Raw genomic sequence first — 27,751 nt, forward strand, 5'->3', positions numbered from 1 at the left:
AGCAAATGACAAACAGGAAAAAATTTGCATATCACAGATAAAAGATCCTCAAATTGTAAAGAAATTTTAAACAGTGAGGACACACAGACCAAAATTCCTCCAGGAAAAAAACGGACAGAAGACATGGACAGATAATCCACAAATACTACATAAAAATAGCCCTTAAACGTAAAAAAAGATTGCATCTTCACTCAAAAGAATAATGCAAACTAAAACTCGTAATAAAAGAAATGAAAGTTAAAACTACACTGAGATACCATTTCTTACCCATTCACTTGGCAAAAGTTCAGAATCTTGACAGTATACTCTTCTAGAGAGGATGTGGGGAGTTGGGCATTCTCTTAATTGTGGGTGGAATGCAAAATGGTACAACTACTATGGAAGGGAATTTGGCAACATGTGAGAAAACTGTTCATGCATGTACTCTCAACATAGCAATCCCACTTCTGGAAACATAACATAAAAATATACCAAAAATATATATATATTTATTACTATTATTACTATTATTATTATTATACATATTATTCCTTACAGCATTATTCACAATTGCAAAATATCGGAACTACCTAAACTTCCAAGCATAGATTAGGGATGTAAACTATGGTGTATCCACACAATGGAATAGTATGCAGCTGTAAAAAGAATGAAAACTATTTCTATGAATTAATGAGTGATTTCCAAAACATATCTTCAAGTAAAGAGAGGCAAGGTATAGAAGTATTTTACCTTTAGTGTAAGAAAGAAGGGAGAATAGATAAATCTGTTTATTTTTGCAAAAAGAAACAGAGGAAGAATAAGTCAGAACACAATGAAACTGGATACCCACAGTGGTTGACAGAATAGAGCAGAAGGGATGGGGAAGGAGTATAGTTCTCTTCTACACTTCTTTGAGTATAGCTGACCCTTGAACAACGCAGGGGTTAGGGGCACCAACCCCATGCAGTAGAAAATCTGCATATAACTTTACAGTTGGTCCTCTGTGTCCACAGTTCTCCATCCACGGATGCAACCAACCATGGATCATGTAGTACTTATTTATTCAAAGGGGAGGACGATCAATACAAATGACTTTTTGACTCAATATAATGACTGATATACCCTCAAACAAATCTTGAATTCTTCTTAGTGGGTTTGCTTTTCATAAGGGTAAGGGTGGAGCAATTCTAAAATTATTTTATGAGAATTATAGGGTGAGCAAATGAGTAATTGTGTGATGTTATGGAGAAACAGGGTTCTCTCTGTGGAAGAAGGGACACACAAATATGGAATGTGGGAAGGCAAGGAAGAACTCAGTGGGATTAGAATGAAATTGGAGGTATCGGTATGAACTCACGGCTTTTAAAATTATATCTATTTCCTAGCTCCACTAGCTGAAAGGGCTTAGAAAAAATGAAGATCTCATAGCAATGAGCACACTTAGACCCCAGATGTTGGCTTCTAAATACCATCCCCACTAAAATAATCCAGGACTTCCCAGAGAAATGGCTGCTTCCAGGGCTGGGACAGGCAAGGTACAAAGTGGGCTGGAAAGTCTTATTGTACCTGGAAGTAAGGAAGTGACCAAAAAAATAACCAGGCATGTCAAAAGGACATATGAGGCAGCTTGGAGGGGTTCCCATTGGCCAAATCTAGGACAATTTGAACATAAAAGTAAATAAGGGGAAGAAATGGATTATAAACCATTGCATAAAATAATAATCTTCAAGTTTGAACTGATAATAGATAGATAGAGATGATGATAGATAGATAGATAGATGAGAGGGAGGGAGGGAGGGAGGAAGGAAGGGAAGAAGGAAAGAAGGAAAGAGATAGATAGGTAAGACAGAGGAAATAATATCATATCAAGTATTTCAGTGGAGATGAATAACTTGAATCTAGTCTTAAGGAAACATCAGACAGACTCAAAATGAAGAACACTCTGTAAAATAACTGGATGGTATTCTTCAAAAATGCCAGTGTTACTGAAGACAATGGAAGACCAAGGAACTGCTCCAGATTAAAGGGAACTAAAGAGACATGACAACTAAAGTCATCATGGGATTCTGGCCTGGATTCTATATTGGAGGAAAAAATATTCTAAAGAACATTACTGGGATAATAGGAAAAAATGGAATAAGAACCAAAGATTAGATAAAAGGATTCTATCAATGTTAAATTTCTTGAATTTCATAACTGTACTGTGTTGACTTGAGAATATCCTTTTTCTTAGAAATACCTATACTAAATATCACTGGGGAGGGAGAGAGGGATAAATTAGGAGTTTAGCACAGGGAACTATATTCAATATCTTGTAATAACCTATAATGGAAAAGAATCTGAAAAACAATATATATATGTATATATATACATGTGTGTGTGTATACACACACATATATATAAGAAAAACTGAAGCACTTTGCTGTACGCCTGAAACTAACACAACATTGTAAATCAACTATACTTCAATAAAAACAAACAAACATAAAACAAACCACAAAAAATATTACTGGGTAAAGAGGCATGATGTATGCAATCTACACTCAAATGGTTCAGAAAAAGAATAATAATTTGTATATAATCTGTATAATCATTTGTATATAAGTTCTAAGTGTGTACATATGTGTGAGTCTATATATCTACATATACATGTACAGAAACACACAAACACGTACAGAGAAAGAGAGAGCAGACATGGCAAAATGTTAAAAACTGGTAAATCCAAAAAGGATTACAATGTTTGCTGTAAGTTTGAAATTATTTTCAACTTATTATTTACAAGCAGGGACAGAGGCCTGAAAAAAATGAACTATCATCAAAATGCTGAGAGAAAATAACTATCAACCAAGAATTTTATACCCAGCTAAAACCACATTTAAAGGACCAAGAAATGGGTATTTTTAGATACCTCAAAACTAAAAGAGTTTATCTACCACAGACTCTAAAAGAATTATAAAGAGAAACTTCAGCAAATCAAAAAGTTAATTCATAGGAAGACAAGAGATAAAAGAAATACAGTTGATTATTTTTAATTTAGTAAATGTAATTCCTGGCTGCAAAAATAATAAAAATAGTTTTTGGTGTTTAACAACACTGAGTGGACAAAACAAAAACAAGAGGCTCATTGAGAAGTTAAAACCAAGTAGGGTCCTTCTTGTTATATCAATAGGAGGATATCACATCTATTAGAAAAAATTCATAGTTGAGTACATATGCTAAAATTTAAGAATACAAATACAATCTATGGTTAGCTTCCAAGTCAGCTCAGGGAGACTGAACATATAAAATGTACCAATTCACTTTAAAAGTATGAAAAGGGTAGGGGCTGGGGACGGGAGAGTGAGCAGAGAAATAGAATGATAATATTAAAATGCAAAATAGAATAGAAAAAAATCCAAATATGTTAATAATCACATTAATTTGTGAGCAGGTCAGACTCCTATATTAAAAGATAGAGATGATCAGATTGGAGAAAAGAATAAAAAATCCAGGTGTGTGGAAGATTCCCTAAGGAGAGACTCTTGGAAGACTGAAAAAGGCATCTCAACTCAGCTAGCGGGAGAAGGAAACCTGCCCAATCAACTGAGAAATGGTGGAAATACTCAAAAAGTGTCAAGAAATGGTGCACAGTTGTCACTGTGAGGCAGGAAGAGGTGTGTCAGAAAATGCACTGCAGTTTGTAAGATACACAAAGAAAAACAGAAGCTGTCCCGGGATGAGGGGTGAGCTTTCTGGGAGGACAGAGGGTAAAGGTCTTTGGGAGGCCACAGAGGACTGGACAGACGAGGGACAGACCACAGGACACCACTGCACGCAGCATTAGCCACTCCAGGCAGGGCTCAGCGTCCGTGCCTACGTTCTCCACCAGGAACATGTCAAACCCCAGCACCGAAGAGCACCAAGCTTCCTCTGGACGTCGAGGAAGGAAGGAGAAGTTCAGAAAGGACATCAAAGGATGCTATCCCCAGGGGTGGGTGCGTCATCTGTGCTGCTTTCACACTTAGTCTTATTTAGGATCTTGGGCAGCTCTTTGATTGTCGTGGGCAACTGGGCTCGGAGCCATCTACACCTGCCCGGAACAATCTGCGATGGCTACTTCCAAGGTCGGTACAGCATTATCCTCAAAGTCCTTTCTCTCGATTCCTCACCGTAATGCAACAATCTTATTTTGCTGAGTGCTTATTATGTGATTCACATAGCTTGCGTCGTCCAATCCTAAGAAGAACCCTATAAGACATCGTTTCAGCCACATTTTAGAGGTGAGAAAAGCAAAACCAAAGGTCATGCCACTAGGAAGGGTCAGAATAGGGTTCAAACTCTAAGAATCTTGACTTCAAAAGTGATGCTTGACTCAAGCAACAAGACTCAGAAACCTAACACTGGTCTCGGGCCCTCCCGCTGGTGCTGGCTCTGAGGGATATTCTGCTTTTCTTCCCAAGAGCTCACCGAACAAAGCAGGAAGGAAAATCTGGGTGCTACACCTAGCTCCAGTGTCACGTGGAACTGTTACCAAGCCGAGCTCGTTTTACTGCATCATCATCATCTCTGTACCTGCCTGATGTCTCCACCTAAGGGCGGGCTCTTCGGGGACAAATCTGAGAGTCACTCACTCTGTGTCTGCAGGACTGAGCACAGTGCCTGGAAGGCAGCACTGCTCAACGCAGCGTCCATCAAGCGAATGAATGAGCAGAAAACAGACAAAGGAACTACCTGCAGCTGCCTCCTCACACCACACGGCGACCTCGTATTTAACACTCCTGATTCTGAAACACGTTCCATGCTCATTTCTCAGCCTCTGGGTCACACTTCCAAATCTTGGTATTAGTCGCACACATAGGAACGTTTGTTTCCTGAAATCAGGTTGCTCTCACACCTAGATGACTAACTCGTACTTACATCACACCCGGCCCTTCTGCTTCACAGCAGGCAGGCAAGACCTCACCTCTCAAAGATGCTCAGGCAGAGAACGCGGTGTGAGCGCTATGAAGTTTCCTTCCCTTGCGAAGAATATAGTAACACTTTTTTAGGGTGTGAGCCATCAGGACACAGAAGGAAGACGTCTCAAGACCAGAGTCACTCTCTCCCGGAATGCACTCTTCCTCCCTTGCCCACCTGGTAATGGTCTCCTCGTCCTTCTCAACGCAGCTCTGCTGTGACCTGCTTAGGAATTCTTCCAGAGAAGCTCATCCCTCTTCTAGTGGCTGCTGGTACATCCTTTTTTTTTTTTTTTTTTTTAACAGCCTTTACTGCCCCTCCCTCCATCCATTCAGCATGCAGTTCATGAGTGTCTAGGACAAACCTGGCTCCTGGGATACAATGATGGGCAGAGCGATGGATCCTGCGCTTAAGAACTTACAGTCTGATTCAGCGCTGTCCTAGAGAACCCCCTAAAATGCTGGAAATGTTTGATATCTGCACTGCTCAACAGAGTAGCCAACAGCCACATACGGCTATTGAAACTTAAAAACTTTCATCTAATTTTAATGCACTGAATTCTAACTTTAACCACATGTGGCTGGTAGCTGCCACACTGGACAGTGCAGGTAATCACGCTGCAGGATAATTACCTTGCATACCTTGCAAATCCTGACATACCTTTTCTGGCACATCTGGCTCCGTCTTCACCTGCACACAGATTCTTAAAGGTAAGAGCCATGTTAGGCATTCCTGTATCTTTAGACTCAGTGCAACCCAGCACACAGAAGTGGCTCAATCACTGCTGCATAAATGAATGGGTGGACAAAGGAGCAAGTGCTAAACACATAACAGAGGACCTAGAGAAGTTTATATCTCCTAATCAAAACTGGGAGAGTGAGAGCGAGAGGCTGGAGAGCAGGATAAGGAAACTGTGATGGATCTGCTGCTGTCCCCACAAAAAGGTGCGAATGTTAGGCACCTCCCTTCTGGTCCTTTTTCCCCCAGCATCCCCGTCACAATCACCATCTCGGGAAGCAGACACGATTCACAGAGATAAGGGAGGGCTGGGAGTCCCCAGAGGGCCCTTCACACTGGAGCACCTTCGGTTGCAAGCTGGGGAGAGGGTTGGGCAGAGGGGAGGCTTAAAAGAAACAAGAGAGAAGACTCATCAGTTCCGCAGTTGACGGAAACCGTCCTTTGTTGACTGCGGGGTTAGGGTTTTCCAGCTGCAGTTCTTAGAAGAGAAAGTGATAGTTTTTGCGCTTGAGAACCATTTCCTGGTCTGTGGTTGACTCACCGGAGATCCCTAAAGCGTGGACCGGTCTGAGGGTGCACTGGGAGGGGAAGTATGAGAGTGCAGCGTTACCACACCGGGGCCTTCTTGTCTCTGCCCGTCAGAAGGCATGAGGTACCGCCAACAGATGCCGCAGGTGGGGATGGCAGCGCCTTTCCGCAGAAGCGGGGCTGGGGGTCAGATCTCTAGAGGTGGGTGGGTGGGCCGGGGGCAGTGCTGAAGTTGAAAACACCCTCCAATCACGAGTTCAAAGAGCCCAACATACACTCAGCACCTGCACCAGTCACTTCACAGCTGGTCAATGTCCCAGCCCCTAACTGTCACCATGGACAGAATCCCTGATCTCAGGGCTGAATTCAACAGCAAGGCTTGAATTTACAGGTACATTAAAAAAAAAAAATCTTCTTTAAGGCATTACGCTAAGTGAAATAAGTCAGAGAAAGACAAATACTGTATATCACTTATATGTGGGATCTGAAAAAATACAACAAACTAGTGAATATTACCAAAAAAGCAGACTCAGACCTAAAGAACAAACTAGTGGTTACCAGGGGTGGGGAAGGGGCAGTATAGGTGTTGGAAAGTGGGAGGCACAAACTATTGGGTGTAATCAGGCTCAAAGATGTACTGTACAACATGGGGGATACAGCCAATATTTTGTAATAACTATAAATGGACTGTAATCTTTAAAATTGTATTAAAAAATAAATTAGCCAAATTAAAAGAAAATCTTCCTTAGCCATGTCAGTCACCATCTGGCATGTTATAATCATGCCTTATAAAATCTATACACTAGGAATTTCAAGAAAGCTTAGGCTCCCAAATCATTTCAAACTGTCAGGAGTGATGATGGTCATACATCTGACGATGTCTATTGTCAGTTGTCTAAACGTTTTAAACAGCAGAGCCTGAATTCAAAATGTAAAATAACCTGATTAAAAGGAAACTTTTCTACAGGTGAAATCACAGCTCCTGGGTTAAACCCCACCCAAGGCCACGCTGATGCTCAAAGCATTACTAGACCAGAATGCTGGCACCCGGCAAAAGACCCCCTAGGGTCTCCAAAGCAGAAAGCGACCCCACCCAAAAGTCACTTTCTCATCTGTTTTTGTCACTCCTCTGCTCACAAACTCTACCTTCTGGCCTCACCCTATTTTCGAAGCTCATCTCCCACTCCTACCCCTTAAACACCCTCATTGCCAGGATGATGTGAAGTTTCCTGTTTCTGGGCCATCTTCAGCTGTCCCTTGGCCCAGAATGCTGCTTCCGTCCACCTTCACACCTGGAATCCTTGGGGCCACCTGAAATGCTTCTCTTCCAGGCAGCTGACTCTTCTTCCCCAGGAATAGCCACCCCCGGGGGCCCCGATGGTGGTCTGTCTGGGCTCTTCCCGAGCGCTCAGCACACTCGGCTTTGCAGCTGGCCATCTGGGAGCATCTGATCCCTTAATTAGCTTAATAAGTTCTCTGGAAGATGAGGCTTGTCATCTCTAATCCCCAGTTCCCAGCACACAGTGGGTGCAAAGTAAATGCCTCTTTTTCCCTACTGAATTGTAGGAAAAAATAATGATCTCAGAAGCCTAATGATCTCGGAAGAGCCAACTCTGACTACCGCTGAGGACACAAGTGACAGGGTCAGGCACCCCACCACCCAGAAGTGGGGCCTCTTGAGTCTGCCTTGCTGGTTGACATGAACAGAATGACAATGAGTATCCTGGTGCTGATGAGAAGGCAACAGGGCACATGGCGGTAGGGAGGAAAGCATGCCTTTGAGTAAAGGGAGAGGCCCCATCAGCAGCAAGCCTGCCACCTAAGAAAGGAGAGAAGAGAAACTAACATCCACCAGCACTGCCTGTGTGCAGGGACTCACCATTTAAGCCTTTGTGGTGGGTACTGTTATCCCCCTAGCACAGAGGTGAAAACCAAGGCTCCAAAGCTGGAAACACTTGCCTAGAGTCACTGGCTCAACAAGAGGCAGTCTGTACTTGAACTCACAGACCCTCTGTCTCCAAAGCCCACCCTCACTCTTTCCAGTCTCTTCCTCACCACGATGCCTCCAAAACCCACAACAACCTTACAGGAGAAATCCCAAAGCCCTTTATGTAAGTAGTCCTTCTGTTAAGAAGTCCGCTGCATTTTCTCTTCCACAGCGAAGGACTACACAAAATACAGAACATGTGACCCGAATGAAACACACTCTGCTGCAAAGGACATGCAGTGCCCTTGACGGAGGACAGGCAGGGTCTGAGCCCATGGGCTTAATTAGGAGCCGGTGAGACTGCGTGACTATTAAGGGTGGAGAAAGAAGCGCAGCCAGCAGGGCCACGGGCAGGTGGAGAGAACAACTGTCAGACAAAACTCTGGAAAGGGAATCCTTCAGGTGCTCTCAGGAGCCCTGACAAAACGTCGGCTCTCGGTGCCACATTACCAGGAGCAGGTGTGCAATGTGAGAACGTGAGCCAGTCCGCCTGGGGTGGGAGGTGCAATGGGTGGACTTGACAGACATGCGACGATTCACGGGGGCTCAGGACCCCCGCGTCTCCAAGCAGGAGAGGCTTCTTGTTTCTCTCTCTGGTCCATCCATTCATTCACCCCCTCATTCGGTAGGTGTTTCTGAAGCACCTCCTATGTGCCCGGCAGTGTTAGGTGTTGGAACTACAAGTGGAAGCAATACTAGAGACCATCCCTGCCCTCATGAGCTGACAATCCAGAGGGGGAGGCAGCGACTATTCGAGAAATCAGGCTGCGACCATTACAAACCGAGGTACCTGCTGTCAGCGAGGAAACACGGTTCTAGGTGTGGAAAAAACGGGAAGCTGACCTACCCTGGGAGTCAGGGGAGTTTCCATGGCGGGGATTGCTGCTTAGTGAGCCATGAAGGATGAGCAGAGGTTAAGTGCCCACCGGAGGGCGGGCAGGAAGGGGCATACACGTGCACAACACGGGGAGATGGCGTGGAGAAGGATGCAAGCGAGGCCAGATCAGAGAGGCTCCGCAGGGCTGGGGAGTGTGAGCTGCACAAGGGACTCTCTCAGCTCCTTCCAGAAAGAGTCCCAAACACCCTCCTACTGCAGGCTCTATCCACCCAGTTCTTAAGCCAACACTGCAGCTTCAGCCTCCCCTGCAGGGTGGTCCAGAATTGGCTGGGCTGCCGTGTTCTTTGTGATGTGGTATCATGCACCCACACGCTGATCCTTGGCTTTATGCTTCGGTGGGCGCTGTCATCTTCTCCCACAGGCCCTGCCTTTTTCCTTGCTCATTCTGGCTCATGCTATCAGACTCAGCTTGCATGTCACCTCCTTCAGGAAGCCCTCTCCTAACTACCTTCCCAAGCTGGCTTAGGCACTCCTGCTTGTAACTCCCTCAATATCTTCTGTGTCTCTCCACCATGCTATGTGGGATTGCAACTATGTCTCAACAGTTCCTGGTATGCAGTGAGTACAGCTGCGTTAAAAAATATAACAAGGGATTAACATATACAATATATAAAATGCTCTGAAAAACAAATAGGAAAACACAAAGACCCAGCTAGAGAAACGAGCATCGGATTCAGATAATATAGCTAATATTTATCAAATGTCTACCATATGCCAGGTAATAGTCTAAGGGCTTTCTATGAATGAATTCACTTATTCTTTACCAAACCCCATGAGGTATGATTATACCTACATTTTTATGAATGAAGAATACGGCCCAGAGAAGCCGAGCAATTTGCCTGAAGCCACATGGCCAAATGCCTTGGTCCACCCACCATACTGAGTGTCACCTCCTGCTCTACTTGGCAGGACGATACTCGGGCCCCTCCCAGGGAAGGAAACACAGGTGGGGGGAACGTGAGAAGATGCTCACCCTCATTTGTAAACTAAAATCAAAACAGCAGAGCTTGGAGAAGCACGATGAAGATTGGCAGCAGCCAGAGCTGGCAAGAGCGTGAGCCTCGGGAGGCGCCTTGAGCGCCCAACAGAGAGAGGACAGCTAAGTCCCCGCACACCACGAAACCCCAGGCAGCCAGAAAGGGGAGGCACATCCACACGCCTGACACAGACGGAGTTTTAAATTTAAAACAAGATGTTCTCACCACCTCCAGTCTTTACCCAGATGCCACCTTCTCAGTGAGGCCTCGGCGTCTCACATGTGCGTGCTCGTGCGCCTGTGTGTATATACACCCACCGCACCCACAGACGTGGGATTATTCTTGTTCATCATTCCTTCAACAGATATTTCAGCAAACAGAACATTTTTACACATATAATATATAATGTGTAATAAATAAATAAATAAATAAATATATATATATAATTTGCATAAGCTTAGAGAGTGGGCCAGAAAGATCTATAGGGAAATATTAACGTCAGTCACCTCTAAATAGAATTTGGGAAAAAAGAAGGGGGGAACTTGAATTTTTTAAAAGCTTATACTTTCCATAGTGTTTTAATGTTTTAAACTGGAATAAGTTACTTTTTAACTTTAAAAAGGAAGGAAAGAAGGAAGGAAGGAAGGAAGGAAGGGGGCAGGGAGGGAGGGAGGGAAGGACGGAAGGAAGGAAAGGAGGAAGGGAGGGAAAGAAGTCGGGGGGAGAAAAGGGAAGGGGCATTTTGGGGACCTGCAGTTAGATAGGCCACCATCCCAACCCATTTCTCTCTCATGAAACCACCCTGAAATAGCAGTGAAGGAATAAATTTTTAGAAAGATATAAATACTCACAAGAAAAAGAGCAAGAAGGGACAACAGTGGACAATGCACTTCACCACGTGGACAGGAAATGGGAAGAGGGAGGGCCAAGGTGACCGAGCTGAAGATTCCTCCAAGTGCCCAGGGAGGGGACGGGATGAGGCGGCGGTCGCTCCCCCAGAGCCTCTACAGCTCAGGACTTAGAGACGCCGAGGACCGGGGAGCGTGGCCGTGCCCAGCCATGGACTCCAGGGGTGGGGAGGCCCCAGAACCAAGTCAGAACTGCAGGAAGGCCCGGGGGCACCGGAGAGGGTGCTGGGCTGGGCAGCCGGAAGCTGACAGGTGGCAGCAGTAGAGGGCAGTCACAATTCCCTTCTCCACCTTCACCACTGACATACAGGCCACGAGGAGATTTTGCTATTTCTGTCTTTTCTGACAGTTCATCCATAATTTAGGATCAGAAAGTCATCAGGAAACCCTAAGTCAAAATGTAGGATCAGTCCTTCCATTGATGACCTGCGCAGCAGCTGGTCCTGTAAGTACAACTAGGGTCAGGTCCTCAGGCATCCAGGCATTGCCCACCCTGGCCCCACCAGCCTTCTAGAAGTCACCCTGAGTCTTTCCCTAAACACACCAGCCCCTTGGCCAAGCCCACCTCCTCCCCAGCCTGCAGGCACACCTTGCCCTCGCCTCCATCCTCCTTTGTCAAGGCTGGCAGCACACCCCCCAAGTTCAGAGATGGGAGCAGACAAGCCACAAAGAGTCGATGAGTATGTGGAGAAAAGACCCAACCTCAGTGATAAGTAAAGAAATGTAAATCAAAGAGAGACCGAACTTCCCCCTTTTTTACCCCCACAAACAATGCTGGCAAGACAGTGGCAAAACTACAAATCAGACCTCGCTGGTTATTGTTAAATATTTGTACAGTCTTCTTCTTTTTGCCAGGGAGAGGGGTAAAATCACCAGTACGATCCTGCCTCTGGGAATTTATCCTAAGAAAACAATTGAGAAATAAAACAAGATAAAACCAAAGTAGTTTAGACCCAACCTAAATGTCCAAAGACAAGAGACTAAGTAAAATACTGTATGTTCTCTTGAAAAAATATAATGGCATGACTAAAATTATAAACATGAAGACCTGCCCAATATGGAAATAGGCATATGCTATACTGAGCATATAGTATATGCTATACTCATATTCTACTGAGTAGAAAAATGAAAATGCAAATGTTGTCATACAAAGTGTTTTCCACACACACAGACACAAACACACACGCACATGCACACACATGAGCAGAACAGGCTTTTTCCCACTGTGTGATTAGGGTCTGGTGAGAAAGTCAGATATCACACATTAAGGCAGTGTAAGAAAGTTTTAAAAAGCCCTGGATCTCAAAAAAAAAAAAAAAAGCTGGGTCAGAATTCCGACTCTACCACATTACCCTCTGGAGGTCCTAACTTCTGAAAGGCTCACTTTCCTCACCTGTAAACTAGGGATGAAAAGATGACCTACTTCATAGAGCTGTCAGGATTGCCTGAGCTACTGCATGTAAAATCCTGAGCCCCGCACCTGACGCACAGCAAGGATGTAATAAATACCTGTTATTGATGCCATTGCCGCTACTGTCATTATTAGCGAGGCTCAAGCATTCGGAGGGCTTGAGCCAGCTTGTCTAAGATAAATGCTGATGTGGGATGCGTCACACGGAGCCGCCTTGTGGAATTCAGAGAGTGCTTCCTGTCTTGTGGGACCTGCTGTTCACCTCCCATCTCTGAGATCAACAAGCAAACTTAAGCCAACTTCAGTGCCCGCCAGCCATTTACCAGTCCACACCAAGCAGGTGATTCCATTTACATGCACTGTCTAATCCACAGGACAAAATTCGTGTTTCCTTGTTACCAACTGGTTTCTGCCCATACAAGAATAGAAACCCACGTGCCTCAACTTTCTGCCCTCCAAATTCTCCTACGTGCCAGTGGTCTGCTGAATAATGCACCCCCAAAGATGTCCTCATCCTAATCCCCGGAACCTGGGAATAGGTGACCTGACGTGGCAAAAGGAACTTTGTAAATGTGATTGAGGCTCTTGAGATGAGGAGATGACCCTAGATTACACTGAGTGGGCCCAGTATCATCACAAGGGTCCTTATAAGAGAGAGGCAGGAGGGGCGGAGTCAGAGAAGGGGATGTGACAATGGAAGCAGAGGTCAGAGAGATAGATGCAGGGCCACAAACCAAGGAATGCGGGCAACCTCTAGAAACTGAAAAAGACAAGAAACCCAATCCTCCCCTAGAGCCTCTAGAAGGAGCACAGCCCTGCCAACCCATTTTAGACTTCTGATGTCCAAAACTCTTAAGAGTATAAATGTGTGTTGCTTTAAGCTACCCGGTGCGTTACAGCAGCTGCAGGAAACTCGTATGTGCTGTTGGTCCACTAAGAGCGCTTGGATTTCGTAGGTGGGATCTGGTGTTCAGGAGTCACACTGTGGCTCTAATCCAGCTCCACCTCCTGCTGCACTTGGACAAATCTGAGAGGTGTGGGGAATGGGGGCATCTCTGCGGACAGCACTCAGGAGGGTCCCTAACACGTGGCAAGCACTAGCCGTTTTTTTTATTCTACTTGTTGTTTCTTTTCCTTTTTGTCTGAAACAGCTTTGTTGAGATATAATTTACATACTCTAAAATTCACCCATTCAAAGTATATAATTTAGTGATTAGCAAGTGTATTTGCAGAGTTGTGCCACCATCCGTCATTCCCCGTTCCTTTCATTCTCCCAGCCTCTGGCAACCACTAATCTACTTTCTGTCTCTATAGATTTGCCTACTCTGGGCCTTTCAAATAAATTGTCATACAGTAAGTGGTCTTCTGTGACTGGCTTCTTTCACTTAGCGTTGTGTTCTCAAGGGTCATCCAGGTTGTAGCCTGTGTCAGTACTTCATTCCTTTTTATGACTGAGTAACATTCCATTGTATGGATATAACAAATTTTGTTTACCCTTTCATCAGCTGATGGACGCTGTTGACTTTTATTTTTTGCTATTTCTTCTAGCACTGAAATAAACTTTGATAATTAAGGGAGTTCCCTTGAAGTGTTGTGAGTGTGCGTGTGTGTGTGTGCCTTTTAATCTAATGGCTAGAATTAAAAAAAAAAATGATATAAATGAACTTATTTACAAAACAGAAACAGACTCACAGATTTCAAAAACAAACTTATGGTTACCAAAGGGGAAAAGTGGAGGGGAGGAATAAATTAGGAGTTTGGGATTAACAGACACACACTACTACGTATAAAATAGACCTACCAACAAACAAGGACCTACTGTATAGCACAGGGAACTCTGCTCAATATTCTGTGATAACCTACATGGGAAAAGAATCTGAAAAAGAATGAATATATGTATACGTATAACTGAATCACTTTGCTGTACATCTGAAACTACCACAACACTGTAAATCAACTAGACTCCAACAAAATTTTAAAAAATAGAAAATAAAGCCTAGAGGAAAATCCTCAGGACTGGCAATTCCATCTCCCTAGAATGCCAAGCCAGCATCTTTGGAACCACTGAAGATATCTCATAGGAAGACTCAGGGATGTTGGCCAGAATGCTGCCCTAGGACCCTGGGGAGAGCTTTGCTGGTTTGAACCTAAATCCCTGAAGTGTCTTTTTATAAAACGGGTCACAGACCTCTGAGAGCTTCAGCATCGCCAGACCAGGCACCACCTAGCTCCTCCCTTTGGCACTCCGTTTCCCCACCCCTCTGAGCCTCAGTTTCCCCATCTCTAAGCAAGGCTAATCATAGCTAACCTTGTTGTGATGCTATGTTGTCAAGTTGCTAGGTCAGAGAGCCAGTGAGGGGATTAAATGATATGCACTGGTTAAACACAAACAGTGAGGCTTCCGCTACAGTGGGAGCCCAGCACCACATTATCAGCACCATTTGTGGAGACTGGCTCTTTGTAGGGCCAGTGCAGGTGGAGCCGGAGCCCTGGTCCTGGGGGTCCACCCCGGTAGGGAGGACTAGCTTTTCACCAACATCTGCAAACTGAATTTTACCATTGTTTTGAGACCCTCTGCAGACAATGTACCCCTCTCACAGCTTGTGACTGGGGAGGGGTGGGACTTCTACTCCCCACTCCCCGTCTTTTGTTCACCACTGATGAATGGGACTTGGAAACGGTTCCTAAGACTTTTTCTGAGGTAGTTGAGAGAGGAAAACAATATCGGAGCTGGCAGGGAAAGTAATCTGTCGATTTCCGTGAGTCTTGACAGTAGTCAAGATTCTGTCAGCCTCCTCTGGATGCCAAAATCAAATCCGGAAATGGGGAACCCACAGGGAGAGTCGAATTCCCCCTTGGATTTGCCTTGCGTCAGGCTGACAGTCAGATTTTCCATCACAGTCAGGCACTTTCCACTCAGATGCAGTGGCCACGTTGGACAGGTCTGCACATTACCCGTAAAAGGGTTTTAAGTTCATTCATTCACACAAGTTGCTCACTTGCCATGCTTTGAAAGACAAAACCTAAGAACCCCTTAGGCTTTGGTGGTTGTTATGTGTCTGGAAAATGACCCACTTCTGAAAAAACAAAAAGGTTGGTTAAAGTCTGCTGCCTGGGAGTGGGTGTTTGAAGTTTGTTAAAAGAACAGCTGTGCCCAGGGAAACGGATACCTGCCTTCACAAAAGGCCCCACGTGGACACCCTTTTCAGACTTTCTGTGATTCACTAGATGGCTTGGGGCCACTGCCCATGCCACTGGGAACAAGCTGGGCACCTCCAGAAGCAGTGGTGATTCTAAAGGTCATGAACTGGGGTCAAGTTCAGGGCATGGAACAAGACGTTTCTGAAACAATCACAGTTTTGAGGAAGTATCAGGGAACTACAACAAGCCCAGGAGGGTTATTCAGGCCTTTTACCACTATACTCTTAAGTGAACCTAGCCTATAATTTTCCTTGTTCCTCCCTTCCTTGTCTGGTTTGGAAATCCAGGTTATACTGGTCTTTTCACAAGAGTTGGAGTGTTTTCTCTTTTTCTGTCCTCTGCAACCATTCGGATATGAGAGGGAAAGTTTCCGTTCTAGAATATTAGGTAGGCTTGCCTGTAAAATCATCTGAGCCTTGTGTGCCTTCTTCCCGCTTTATACGAGAGATGTGTAAAGACTGATTTAATAATTTAAGAGTTATTGCCCGAGGGAGACCTTCAAGATGGCGGAGGAGTAAGACGTGGAGATCACCTTCCTCCCCACAAATACATCAGAAGTACATCTACATGTGGAACAACTCCTACAGAACACCTACTGAACGCTGGCAGAAGACCTCAGACCTCCCAAAAGGCAAGAAACTCCCCACGTACCTGGCCGCGTGGCTGACAGGGTCTTGGTGCTCCAGCCGGGTGTCAGGCCTGTGCCTCTGAGGTGGGAGAGCCAAGTTCAGGACACTGGTCCACCAGAGACCTCCCAGCTCCACGTAATATCAAACGGCAAAAGCTCTCCCAGAGAACTCCATCTCAACGCTAAGACCCAGCTCCACTCAACGACCAGCAAGCTACAGTGCAGGACAGCCTATGCCAAACAACTAGCAAGGCAGGAACACAACCCCACCCATTAGCAGAGAGGCGGCCTAAAATCATAATAAGGTCACAGACACCCCAAAACACACCACCGGACGCCGTCCTGCCCACCGGAAAGACAAGATCCAGCCTCATCCACCAGAACACAGGCACTAGTCCCCTCCACCAGGAAGCCTATGCAACCCACTGAACCAACCTTAGCCACTGGGGGCAGACACCAAAAACAATAAGAACTATGAACCTGCAGCCTGCGAAAAGGAGATCCCAAACACAGTAAGTTAAGCAAAATGAGAAGGCAGAGAAACACACAGCAGATGAAGGAGCAAAGTAAAAACCCACCAAACCAAACAAATGAAGAGGAAATAGGCAGTCTACCTGAAAAAGCATTCAGAGTAATGATAGTAAAGATGATCCAAAATCTTGGAAATAGAATGGAGAAAATACAAGAAACATTTAACAAGGACCTAGAAGAACTAAAGAGAAAACAAACAATGATGAACAACACAATAAATGAAATTAAAAATTCTCTAGACGGAATCAATAGCAGAATAACTGAGGCAGAAGAATGGATAAGTGACCTGGAAGATAAAATAGTGGAAATAACTACTGCAGAGCAGAATAAAGAAAACAGAATGAAAAGAAATGAGGACAGTCTTAGAGACCTCTGGGACAACATTAAACGCACGAGCATTTGAATTATAGGGGTCCCAGAAGAAGAGAAAAAGAGAGGAACTGAAAAAATATTTGAAGAGATTATAGTTGAAAACTTCCTTAAATGGGAAAGGAAATAGTCAATCAAGTCCAGGAAGCTCAGAGAGTCCCATACAAGATAAATCTGAGGAGAAACACGCCAAGACACATATTAAGCAAACTATCAAAAATTAAATACATGGAAAAAATATTAAAAGCAGCAAGGGAAAAACAACAAATAACATACAAGGGAATCCCCATAAGGTTAACAGCTGATCTTTCAGCAGAAACTCTGCAAGCCAGAAGGGAGTGGCAGGGCATATTTAAAGTGATGAAATGGAAAAAGCTACAACCAAGATTATGCTACCCAGCAAGGATCTCATTCAGATTCTACAGAGAAATTAAAACCCTTACAGACAAGCTAAGAGAATTCAGCACCATCAAACCAGCTTTACACCAAATGCTAAAGGAACTTCTCTAGGCAGGAAACACAAGAGAAGGAAAAGACCTACAATAACAAACCGAAAACAATTAAGAAAATGGTAATAGGAACATACATATCGATAATTACCTTAAATATAAACGGATTAAATGCTCCCGCCAAAAGACACAGACTGGCTGAATGGATACAAAAACAGGACCCGTATATATGCTGTCTACAAGAGACCCACTTCAGACCTAGGGACACATACAGACTGAAAGTGAGGGGATGGAAAAAGATATTCCATGACAATGGAAATCAAAAGAAAGCTGGAGTAGCAATACTCGTATCAGACAAAATAGACTTTAAAATAAAGACGATTATAAGAGACAAAGAAGGACATTACATAATGATCAAGGGATCAATCCAAGAAGAAGATATAACAATTGTAAATATTTATGCACCCAACATAGGAGCACCTCAATACATAAGGCAAATTTTACTAATCATTAGAGAAACGCAAATCAAAACTACAATGAGGTATCACCTCACACCAGTCAGAATGGCCATCATCAAAAAATCTACAAACAATAAATGCTGGAGAGGGTGTGGAGAAAAGGGAACCCTCTTGCACTGTTGGTGGGAATGTAAATTGAAACAGACACTATGGAGAACAGTATGGAGGTTCCTTAAAAAACTAAAAATGGAACTACCATATGACCCAGCAATCCCACTACTGGGCATATACCCTGAGAAAATCATAATTCAAAAAGAGTCATGTACCACAATGTTCACTGCAGCTCTATTTATAATAGCCAGGACATGGAAGCAACCTAAATGTCCACTGACAGATGAATGGATAAAGAAGATGTGGCACATATATACAATGGAATATTACTCAGCCATAAAACGAAACGGAATTGAGTTATTTGTAGTGAGGTGGATGGACCTAGAGACTGTCATACAGAGTGAAGTAAGTCAGAAGGAGAAAAATAAATACCATATGCTAACACATACATATGGAATCTAAAAAAAAAAAAAAGGTTCTGGAGAACCTAGGGGCAGGACAGGAATAAAGACGCAGATGTAGAGAATGGACTTGAGGACACGGGGAGGGGGAAGGGTAAGCTGGGAGGAAGCGAGAGAGTAGCATGGACATATATATACACTACCAAATGTAAAATAGATAGCTAGTGGGAAGCAACCGCATAGCACAGGGAGATCAGCTCTCGGTGCTTTGTGACCACCTAGAGGGGTGGGATAGGGAGGGTGGGAGGGAGACGCAAGAGGGAGGAGGTATGAGGATATACGTATATGCATAGCTGATTCACTTTGTTGTAAAGCAGAAACACACCACTGTAAAGCAATTATACTCCAGTAAAGATGTTAAAAAAAAAAAAAAGAGTTATTGCCCTATTCAGGTTTTCTAGTTGTCAGTGAGTCCGTTTTAAGTTGTATTTTTTTTATGAAATTGACCATTTACTCCTGGCTTTCAAATTGAATGGCACAGAGTTAATCTCAATTTCTCAGGCTTAGAACGATTATATCTGTCCATCAGTAAGCAATGAGGGTGAGTCCAAGTGGCTTCTGCCCCACCAGCACTCTGGGGCTCCCCCAACCAGGGCATATTTTTTTTCAATTTTATTTTACATTGGAGTATAGCTGATGAACAATGTGGTGAGAGTTTCAGGTGCACAGCAAAGAGACTCAGCCATACATATGCATGTATCCGTTCTCCTCCACACTCCCCTCCCATCCAGGCTGCCACATAACACTGAGCAGAGTTCAGTCAGGGCATATTTTTATCAGGGATCAGGAACTGCCTTGTACTGCCTGGGAGCCAGCTGAGCAGTGATCTAGGGAACATCTCTGGAGTCGAACTGCCTGGATTTCTCTCCTAGTCCCAACCTGGGCACTTGTAACTTCAGTCTCCTCCTCCGAAAAATGGGTAGTCTCCTAACAGCTGCCAGTTAGGACTAAAAGGATCACAAAAGGACTTTGTAAACTCCAAGGCCTAACGGGGAAGTTCCCATGCAATAAGACTTTCCACTTAACAACTTCATTTCACAAACTCTCAACTTACGAATCCTCAGGAATGCAAACTCAAGGACCAGAGCAAAAGGGCTTCAACTCTTCCCAGTACCACCAACTGGTGTTCCCAACCACTGTCTGTCATTTTTGTCCCAACCACCTTGGTGCTTATTCGTCTAGAGCAGTGAGCAGTTGTGAAAGCAGGGTCCCTGGACCAGCGGCAGCATCTGGGAACTTGCTAGCAATGCAGATTTTCAGGCTCTCCTCCATACCTACTAAATAAGAAACTCTGGGGGTTGGCACAGTTATCTGTGTTTTAACATACCCGCCAGTGGATTCCGATGCCGGCTCCATGTCTGAGAGCCCGAGGTTCTCGAAAGTCATAGGGCATTTCCCATGTTCACGCTTAGTTCTGAAGTGCTTTTAAAACATGGTTACTCCATTATGATCGATAAAAGGAAAACAATCATCGTGTTGATAGAGTGAGTAGGAAGAGATAAACAAACATGAGAGAAGTGAAAGCTGAGATAATTTTAAAAGATCAATGGAGAAACGATGGCAAGTGTTGCACGTTTGTGTGGGATGACTCACTCAGTGATAGGAACAATTCTGAAAACACTGAATCAGGCAGTGTCTGAGATGCAGCGCCTGGGCCACAGACAACACTCATCAGGAAACAAAGACGATGATTCTCAAAATTCAAAGAAATGTGAACACGGGGTCACCGGGTCAGCATCAAAGTGGAAACTCATCGGCTTCAGGGAAATTTGGAAAACGCTGGGCGTCTGTGTGTTGTGCTGGGGCTCAGAGTTGGCACCTAGTCAGGGGTGTGTCCACAGGTTAAAGGTTCATCTGAATCTGTCAAATACTGATGCTTTGGCCTATTCTGATGAAACAGAACTAATCAGTTCTAGACCAGACCACAGGAGGAGTTCACTAACCCAACGGTTTTTCTATATGGATGAAACAGGTCTGTTTTAGGGAAAAAAAAAAAAAAGAGAGAGAGAGAGAGGGATGCCTGGTAGAGAGTGCATTAGCAAGAAGGAGAAATTATATCAGGTTTTAAACGTTTAAAGGACTAAATCACATTCCCACTTACAAGCTTAAAACTGAAGGAGTAACTCGATCTACCAACAAAGGATGGGATCTATGAACCACCCATCACTTACAATGAAACGCTTATGCAAGAACTACTGTATATACCATGGCAGTTAAAATTCAGCATTTAAAAGACACAATCCACACCCTGCCCCCTGAGATTCATTTGATTGGGGTAGAGCCCACTTTTAACAAGCTCCCGAAGGGATACTGAGGCAGATGGTACCCGGACCACAGAGCCGTTTGTCATTATGGGAGAAGAATCAGAAGCAAAAGCGGCACTGAGTCGCCGCACGCGCTTCACAAACATTGCTGGGGAAAATGCTGTCTGAGACCAAAGCACCACCCGCTGGAGCCCCAATTTAGCACCTGTTCCCACAGCTCAGATAGGGGAAGTCAGCAGTAAATGAGTAACGTGTTACATAAGTTGCTTTTCTGTATGCAGAACCTTAATTCACCAAAGAGAAGTTGAAATCATATAAAAAGCAACAGCCCACCCCCAAAACAAATGCTGGGAAAGCATAGCCAGGATCTCCCCGTCCCCTTCTGCAAGGCAAAGATGAGGCCCCCCTCCGTGCTGAAAACCCTGCTACCTCACCCTTGTGCCACTGGGATCTGCATCCTTGGTGGCAGTGGTCAGAGAAGGTGGGGCTGCGGGGTGGGGGAGGAGGAAAACATTCAGGGTCTGCATGGGCATGGACATTGGCTGACAAGGCTTCCCTCGGGCTGAAAACATAAGTGGAGTCACGTTGTGCTTGACTACGCCTCTGACCCCTGGCTGGCAAGTTCTGGAACGACACAAGCCCCTCTGTCTTGGGTCTTCTCCAAGAACCCCAAACCTTTCTCTCCTCTCTCTCTCTCTCTCTCTCTGGCAAGGATTCTCAGTCTTTTCCTCTTCCCAGTTACTCCAAGACCTGGATAGTATGCTATTTCTAACTAGAGTGTTAAAAGCTGACCAGGGCTGGGGCATTTATCACCCCAGTGACCACAGGAGATGTCATGCAGATATGGAAAGGCATACCATCTACGTAACATATGTGTTACTCCTTCCAGTGAGTTAGCCTCAGGAGTCTTCTCAACAATGACCCAGAGACACCCACTCTCAACCTAGTGGAGAGCAGACTGTAAGTTTCAGAGGGTGCCGTCCTTACCTATCTTTTTATTACTTTACTCCAAGCACCTAGCATGGTGATTAACTCTCAGGAAGAACAGAAGAAGTATTGAATTGATTTAAATTGACACCTGATATGAAACGTAATTATCACCCCATTTTGCCACAGAGCAGGTCCCCAAATGCATGAGAGCCACCTAGGGCGCTTGTTAAAAACCCATCTTCTGGGCTCCACCCCAGACTTAGTAAATCAGATTCTACAGGATTTGCATTTTAACAAAGTGCCAGGGAACCTTACACACGTGAATTTGAGAACCACTGCCTTAGGCTTATGAGAACCTCAAGGACACCAATATTGTGGGATGCGATTAAACACAAGGGCCCTTTGGGAACACCCAAAACCAAACAAAAGAGAGGCAGGTAGCTTCCTCCCCTCTGTCCAGGCATGGGCCCGAGTGGAGTAGAGAACATTCAACATCGGGAAAAAATGAGGCCAAGAAGAGATCAGAGACAAGAAAGATCTAGGGAAGCACTCGAGGTTAACAAGGCCACCACTGAGGCCAGCAGGCTCATTCTCATCTGTTTCCCCGGGTCATGGGGAACCATGCTCCATCACCAGATCATGAACCGGGTGGTATCGATGAGGCCCCGGGTGGTATCGATGAGGCCCAAGGACAGACTGCACACAGCTAGCAGCCCTGCCCCGCTCTGGAAAAGGGCATGGAAGGAGAAGTATGCCTTCATCGGAACTTCTCTACAGGTCTGACTTCCCTCTCGGCCCTGCAGGGTGGCAGCTAGAGTCAGCACACCTCCCCGCCCACGTTCCCATCCCCCCACTCTCAGGGCAGCCACATCTTGAGCAGGGTAGAGGGCTGCTACCAGCCGGGGTGCCAGCAATCACACCCAAGGAGCCTCACAAGCCCCCCTTCCAGAGACAGGGAATCCCTCCGCTGCTGTCACAGGAACATCAAACACCGATGTTTGTGCCAGGCCTCATTTACACAAGCCCACTCCTCCCCGAGAGATGGATTTTTAAAACAAACAGCTTTTCCATATGTTAGCAGGCAGAGTCATGTCAGCATCAGGGATCCCCAGACGGAAACATGAGTCAATCTGGGGCAGAGACTGCTAAATAAATCCTGTCTGGGTGAAATTCCTCTCTCTGGAGAAAGAGGAACCTCAAAGCAGATCACTCAGATTCCCCGGCCAGAATGCCTAAAGACGCCACGTTCTCCCCAGCCGGGCGCGCCCTGAGCACTCTGAACTCTGAAATCATCATCCCTCTAATGTGCATCTGCCTCTGTCACCCCATCCTTCCGGAAACTCTCCTAACCAGTCCCACCTGCGTCCCAGCACCCCTATTCCCACATGCACTCTGGTTCCATCCAGGGCATCGGGTGGCCCTACTCTGTTGGGCATGGGTCGTCCACACTCGAGCAGGATTTCCTGACATCCCAAGGCTTAGAGTTCTGGCAGCTAAAGAGAAAAATGCACCACGTGGACACACGGGTACCTGAGAAATGAAGGAACACAGGTAACAGGTGCAGACAGCTCACCTGGAAGACTCAGCCACTGAGCACTCTATTGAGGAGATGTCAGATTTGGGAGCTTGAATTACCTGGGTCATCGCCTCCTCTTTCCTTAATTTTGCTTGTGGGGACTTGGTCAGAGGGAGGGATTCCCTAATCTTTGCTGTGTTGCTTGCGGGAGGTGGCAAGAAGGTACAAAGCAAAAGAACTGGCCTAGGATGGGGCCGGGGCAGCATTTAGGACCTAATACAGACATGGGGCCAGATCACGCACGTTAGCGAGAGATGAGGGGCAGGAGGCTCCAGCTGAAGAACCAGCTGGGAGAATTCCAAGTCCAAACTGGGTGTGAGAAGGAGGAGCAGAGCCTGGCCCAGACCTCGCCTCTCTGGGCTACAGCGCTGAGGGCGCGAGATTGGAAGCAAGGGCTCTGGGAGGTGCGTGCGGCCTCCGAAAGGCACTGGTCCTGTGGGGACACGAGTCTCGGGTCCTGATGGGTGAGACTCTGAGCCGCCCTCGGAGCAGGGGCTCCAGAGCGGTTACCATGGCTTTGGGCGCCTTTAAGCGCAGCCAGGGATTTCCGACGCGGGACAGGCCTTGGCTGGAGCGTCAGTGGCTTGGCCTCCCCACGCGCATAGGTGTCCGTAACCAGGGCAGGCACGTGAGCGAGCCCACAGTGCCCTAGGTGAAAGAGACAAAGGGACAATTACTGCCTGCCTGAGGGGCAGGGCCGGGGTGGGGGTAGTGTGTTTCCCTAGGCTGCCCGCAAAGCCCCAGCCGAGAGGAAGACCAGCCACGTACCGAGTCCATTCTCCGCCAGCGCCGCGGGGCTCACGTGGCAGTCGCCCAGGTCCTGCTCACCCACGTCATTCAAATCCAAGCCGGGCTGGTGGGACCCGTTTCCAAAATGCCTCTCTTCCTTCTCGGAGCCGGCGTCCCCGTTTTCCATCCCATTCTGCGCCTTTTTCAGGGGCATTATTTGCAGGCCACTGGGGGTAGTCCTGTAAGACACTGTCTTGGTGGCCCTGTCCCCGCCTGCAGGGGGCTTGGCCGGATACCCTTTTTTCGGCTTGGACAGGGAAGGGTTGATCCGCTTCCGTTTATGGGAAGTCCCTTTGCTCTTGGCGGATTCCGAGGGCCTGTGGGACAGCTTCTCGACCGAGGGGCCTCGGGCGTCGCGCAGAAGCTTGGAGGCGCCGGGCTGCTTCCCCGACTTGAGCCTCTTGTCCTTGGCCAGGTGCAGCCCGTTGAACTCATCAATGAACTCCTCACAATGCAGCAGGTGGTGCTCGGGCTCCCACGTGTCCTCCGTGCTCCCGTAGCCTTTCCACCGGATCAGATACCCCATTTTCCCTTCTTGTTCTTCCTCTTGTCTACAATCCTTTCAACCTGGGATGCAGGAGGAGAATCAGCAAAGAGAGAGAGAAAGAAAGAAAGACAGAAGGAAAAAAAAAATTAGTCCCAGGCCACAGGAACAATGCAGAGCCTTCGGGATAGAGGGATCCGCCCTGGCCGTGGGGCGGCGAGCTGCTGCAGAGGCAGGAAGCTGACCCTCCCAGGAGCCTTCAGGAAGGCTGGTTTATTTTAGGACATCGCTGAAGGGAACGGGCGGTGAACAACAACCATCGCTGTTTCCCATGACGACTGCGTGATGCCACACCCGCCTGCCTGCATCTACCTGTCTATCCAAGGCTTACTCTTACTTGAAATCGCATTGCAAGCGTGCACTGAAGATCTTTATTCTTTTCATTGCACCAAAGTAGAATCAGACTTTTAAAGACCAATTTGGTGTGCGTTTGTTTTTTCACCGTTACTTATAACAATAAGTAACATTGAGCGTTTACATTATAGGCACTCTGCTAATGTGTCCTTACTTACAATGATACTAATGATTAGTAACATTGGCTGGGCATGTGTGAGGCAGACGCTACTAAATGCTGGGCATGGATGGTCCCGTTTCATTTTCTCCAGACAACAACCCGATGCAGTAGGTGTTCTTCCTATCCCCACTTTACAGAGAGGGAAGTGGGGCTGACAGATTGTCTCCCAACCAAGCTCCAAGCTGGTAAGAGCAGAGCTGGGATTTGAACCACTCTCACCCCAAGTTTTTTTTCTTAATCATTAGGCCATACCAACTCTCTCTCAACTATAAAAATCTTCCATAATGACCAAAAATGACTCGAATCAATGAAGCCCAATATTCCCCTATTCGGCTCCCCCAGCTGCAACATAGGGGGTACAGCTGCACGGTAAGGTGATGGGTGACATTTTTTAAGCGCCTATTGTGTACCTTGCATAACCCCACGGGGTGTACATTATTAATGCTCTCATTTGATAGATGAGGGATTAAGTATGAGGTAACCTGCCTACAATGCAGGGCTAAGAGGTGGTAGAGGTAGTTCTGAACATATATCTGGTTTTCGAGCCATGTAACTCCTGTCTATGTACCTTCAAAAGTAAGTAAATCTCTCTTGTCTTCAACAAGACATGGAAAAACACACTTAGAAAATGCCAGTCCGAAGGCTAATAACTGGTGAATCGGGGTGAAGGGTGTGTGAGGCTTCACTTATTATTCTCTCAACTTTGTTATACATTTGAAATTTTTAATTAAAAAAAAAGACAGAAAATTTCCAGTGCTCTACCCAAAAAAGAGCTAAATTTCAATGAAAAAGTAAACAATTATATTCAAAAGCTTACTATATTTTAATGTCAAGATAATGTACTTTTCTAGGATGGAATTCGACCCAGTGAAATGAAGTAATAAGTGAGGAATATGCCCTCGAAACTCATGGAAAAAAAACCAATATGAGAGGGGAGAAGCGGTTACAGTTACAGTTGATAATTGTTAAAGATGGGTAATAGGTAAATGTGGGGTTCATTATACAACTGTTTATGCCTGCATGTTGGAATTTCTATGTGTCTAAATTTTTCCATATAAAAAATAAAAATTTTGATAAGTGAGATTATCTCCCAGTGATCTATATACAACAGAAGCTATGCAAAATAATTAAACGACTTTCATTGCTTTGCACTTAATAAATATCTAAACAGCTAGGCCATATTGCCTCTTTATAATACTGCTTCTTCACAAACAATTTAAATTGTTTCCTTAATTGATCCATCTGAAATCAAATTGGCCTATTTCTATGAAAATTTCTTTCCTTATAAAATGCTCTGTAAACATCTGTTTTAGATTTATTACATAATTTCTAGATGTATCACACAAACTCTATAATAGCTTGAAAAAGTAAAATCACGCCAAACGAATCCAACTTCCAATCTCTGAATCAAGGAATGGGACTAGCTGGGTGTTCATTTGTGATAATGCTGCAGAAAGTCAAGAGTGTCTCTGGAGGAGCCTGCAGCTTTGCACACTTGTAGGACTTTGAAGGGGGAAACCCTCTGCAAGTTAACGGAGGGAGGAAAGTGAACAAGCAACATGGCACTGCTGGAAATAGCAGCATTCCTGAGAAGGCCAACCTAGGAGTGTCAGGAGGAAGCCCAGAAATGTCTAAGGGCTATGAGCTAAGGGATGGGTGTTGGCGTGGAGGTCTCCAGCTTCAGAAAGCATGTGCTTGGCTCCCAGAATGGAGAAACTTCTTCCCCAGAATAAAGCAGAAAACCATGTTAGACAAACAGCCAACACAGTGATAGGTGGGTAGGTGGATGGATGGGTAGATGGATGGATGGATGGATGGAAAAATGGATGGCTGAATGGATGAATGAACAGATGGCTGGAGAGTGGAAAACCAGCTGCTACCCCAGTGTGGCCCCAAGGAGCCATGTAGACACTCCACCCTTGCTGGATGGATGAACAGATGGGTAAATAGTGGGATGGGTAGGTGGGTGGATAGACAGATGGATAAACAGATGGGAGGATAGTGAGATGGGTAGGTGATGGAAAGATCTACAAATGGACAGATGACTAGATGGATGGGTGACAGGTGAAAGGGTCGGTAGAGAGGTGAGTTCAGGAATGGATGGGTGGATGGATAGATGGCACACACTCATCAACATGAACTTAGTATAGTATTTAAGAACACATGCTATGGAGCGAGACTATCTGGTTTAAATCTCCTGCTTAGGAGTCGTGTGTCCTTGAGCAAGTTACCAAACCTCAGATGACTCACCTAACAAGGGGGAAGTAACAGCACCTACCTCATAGGGTGATAGTGGAGAATATACAAATAAGGAGATTAGCATTCCAGAGTAAAGGTCACTTAATCTTGCGTACCCTCCCGTGAATACAAACCTGGGTGGTATCTAAAGATAATGTGTCTCCACCCTGCAGAACACGACCCCCTGAGGGCACTCAACTCCTCCCCCGGAAGAAGACAGAGTCGAACCCACCTACTTAGATAAGTCCTTCCAAGTGTGGGAGATGGCTGTGCAGAGTAGGGCTGCTCGAGAAGCTTGGGCAGTCAGCAAGGGTGGCATGTCTACAT

General features: G+C 45.5%; 1 protein-coding gene across 4 annotated transcripts in view; it reads right to left on the reverse strand.

Annotated features, from left to right (window-relative positions):
• The window catches only part of CDYL2 (chromodomain Y like 2), a 177,781-nt gene that overhangs the window by 33,181 nt on the left and 116,849 nt on the right, over window positions 1-27,751 (reverse strand). For all 4 annotated transcript variants that reach the window (XR_005017548.1, XM_036834677.1, XM_036834678.1 and 1 more), the window contains exon 2: window positions 24,108-24,695. Coding sequence is in view for 3 of the 4 variants with exons in the window: in XM_036834677.1 (XP_036690572.1) it covers window positions 24,108-24,654 (547 nt within the window). In the remaining variant the exon portion in view is untranslated. The remainder of the gene's footprint in view (window positions 1-24,107; window positions 24,696-27,751) is intronic.

Source organism: Balaenoptera musculus, chromosome 19 (genome assembly GCF_009873245.2).
Source record: "Balaenoptera musculus isolate JJ_BM4_2016_0621 chromosome 19, mBalMus1.pri.v3, whole genome shotgun sequence".
Taxonomy (NCBI): Eukaryota; Metazoa; Chordata; class Mammalia; order Artiodactyla; family Balaenopteridae; genus Balaenoptera; species Balaenoptera musculus.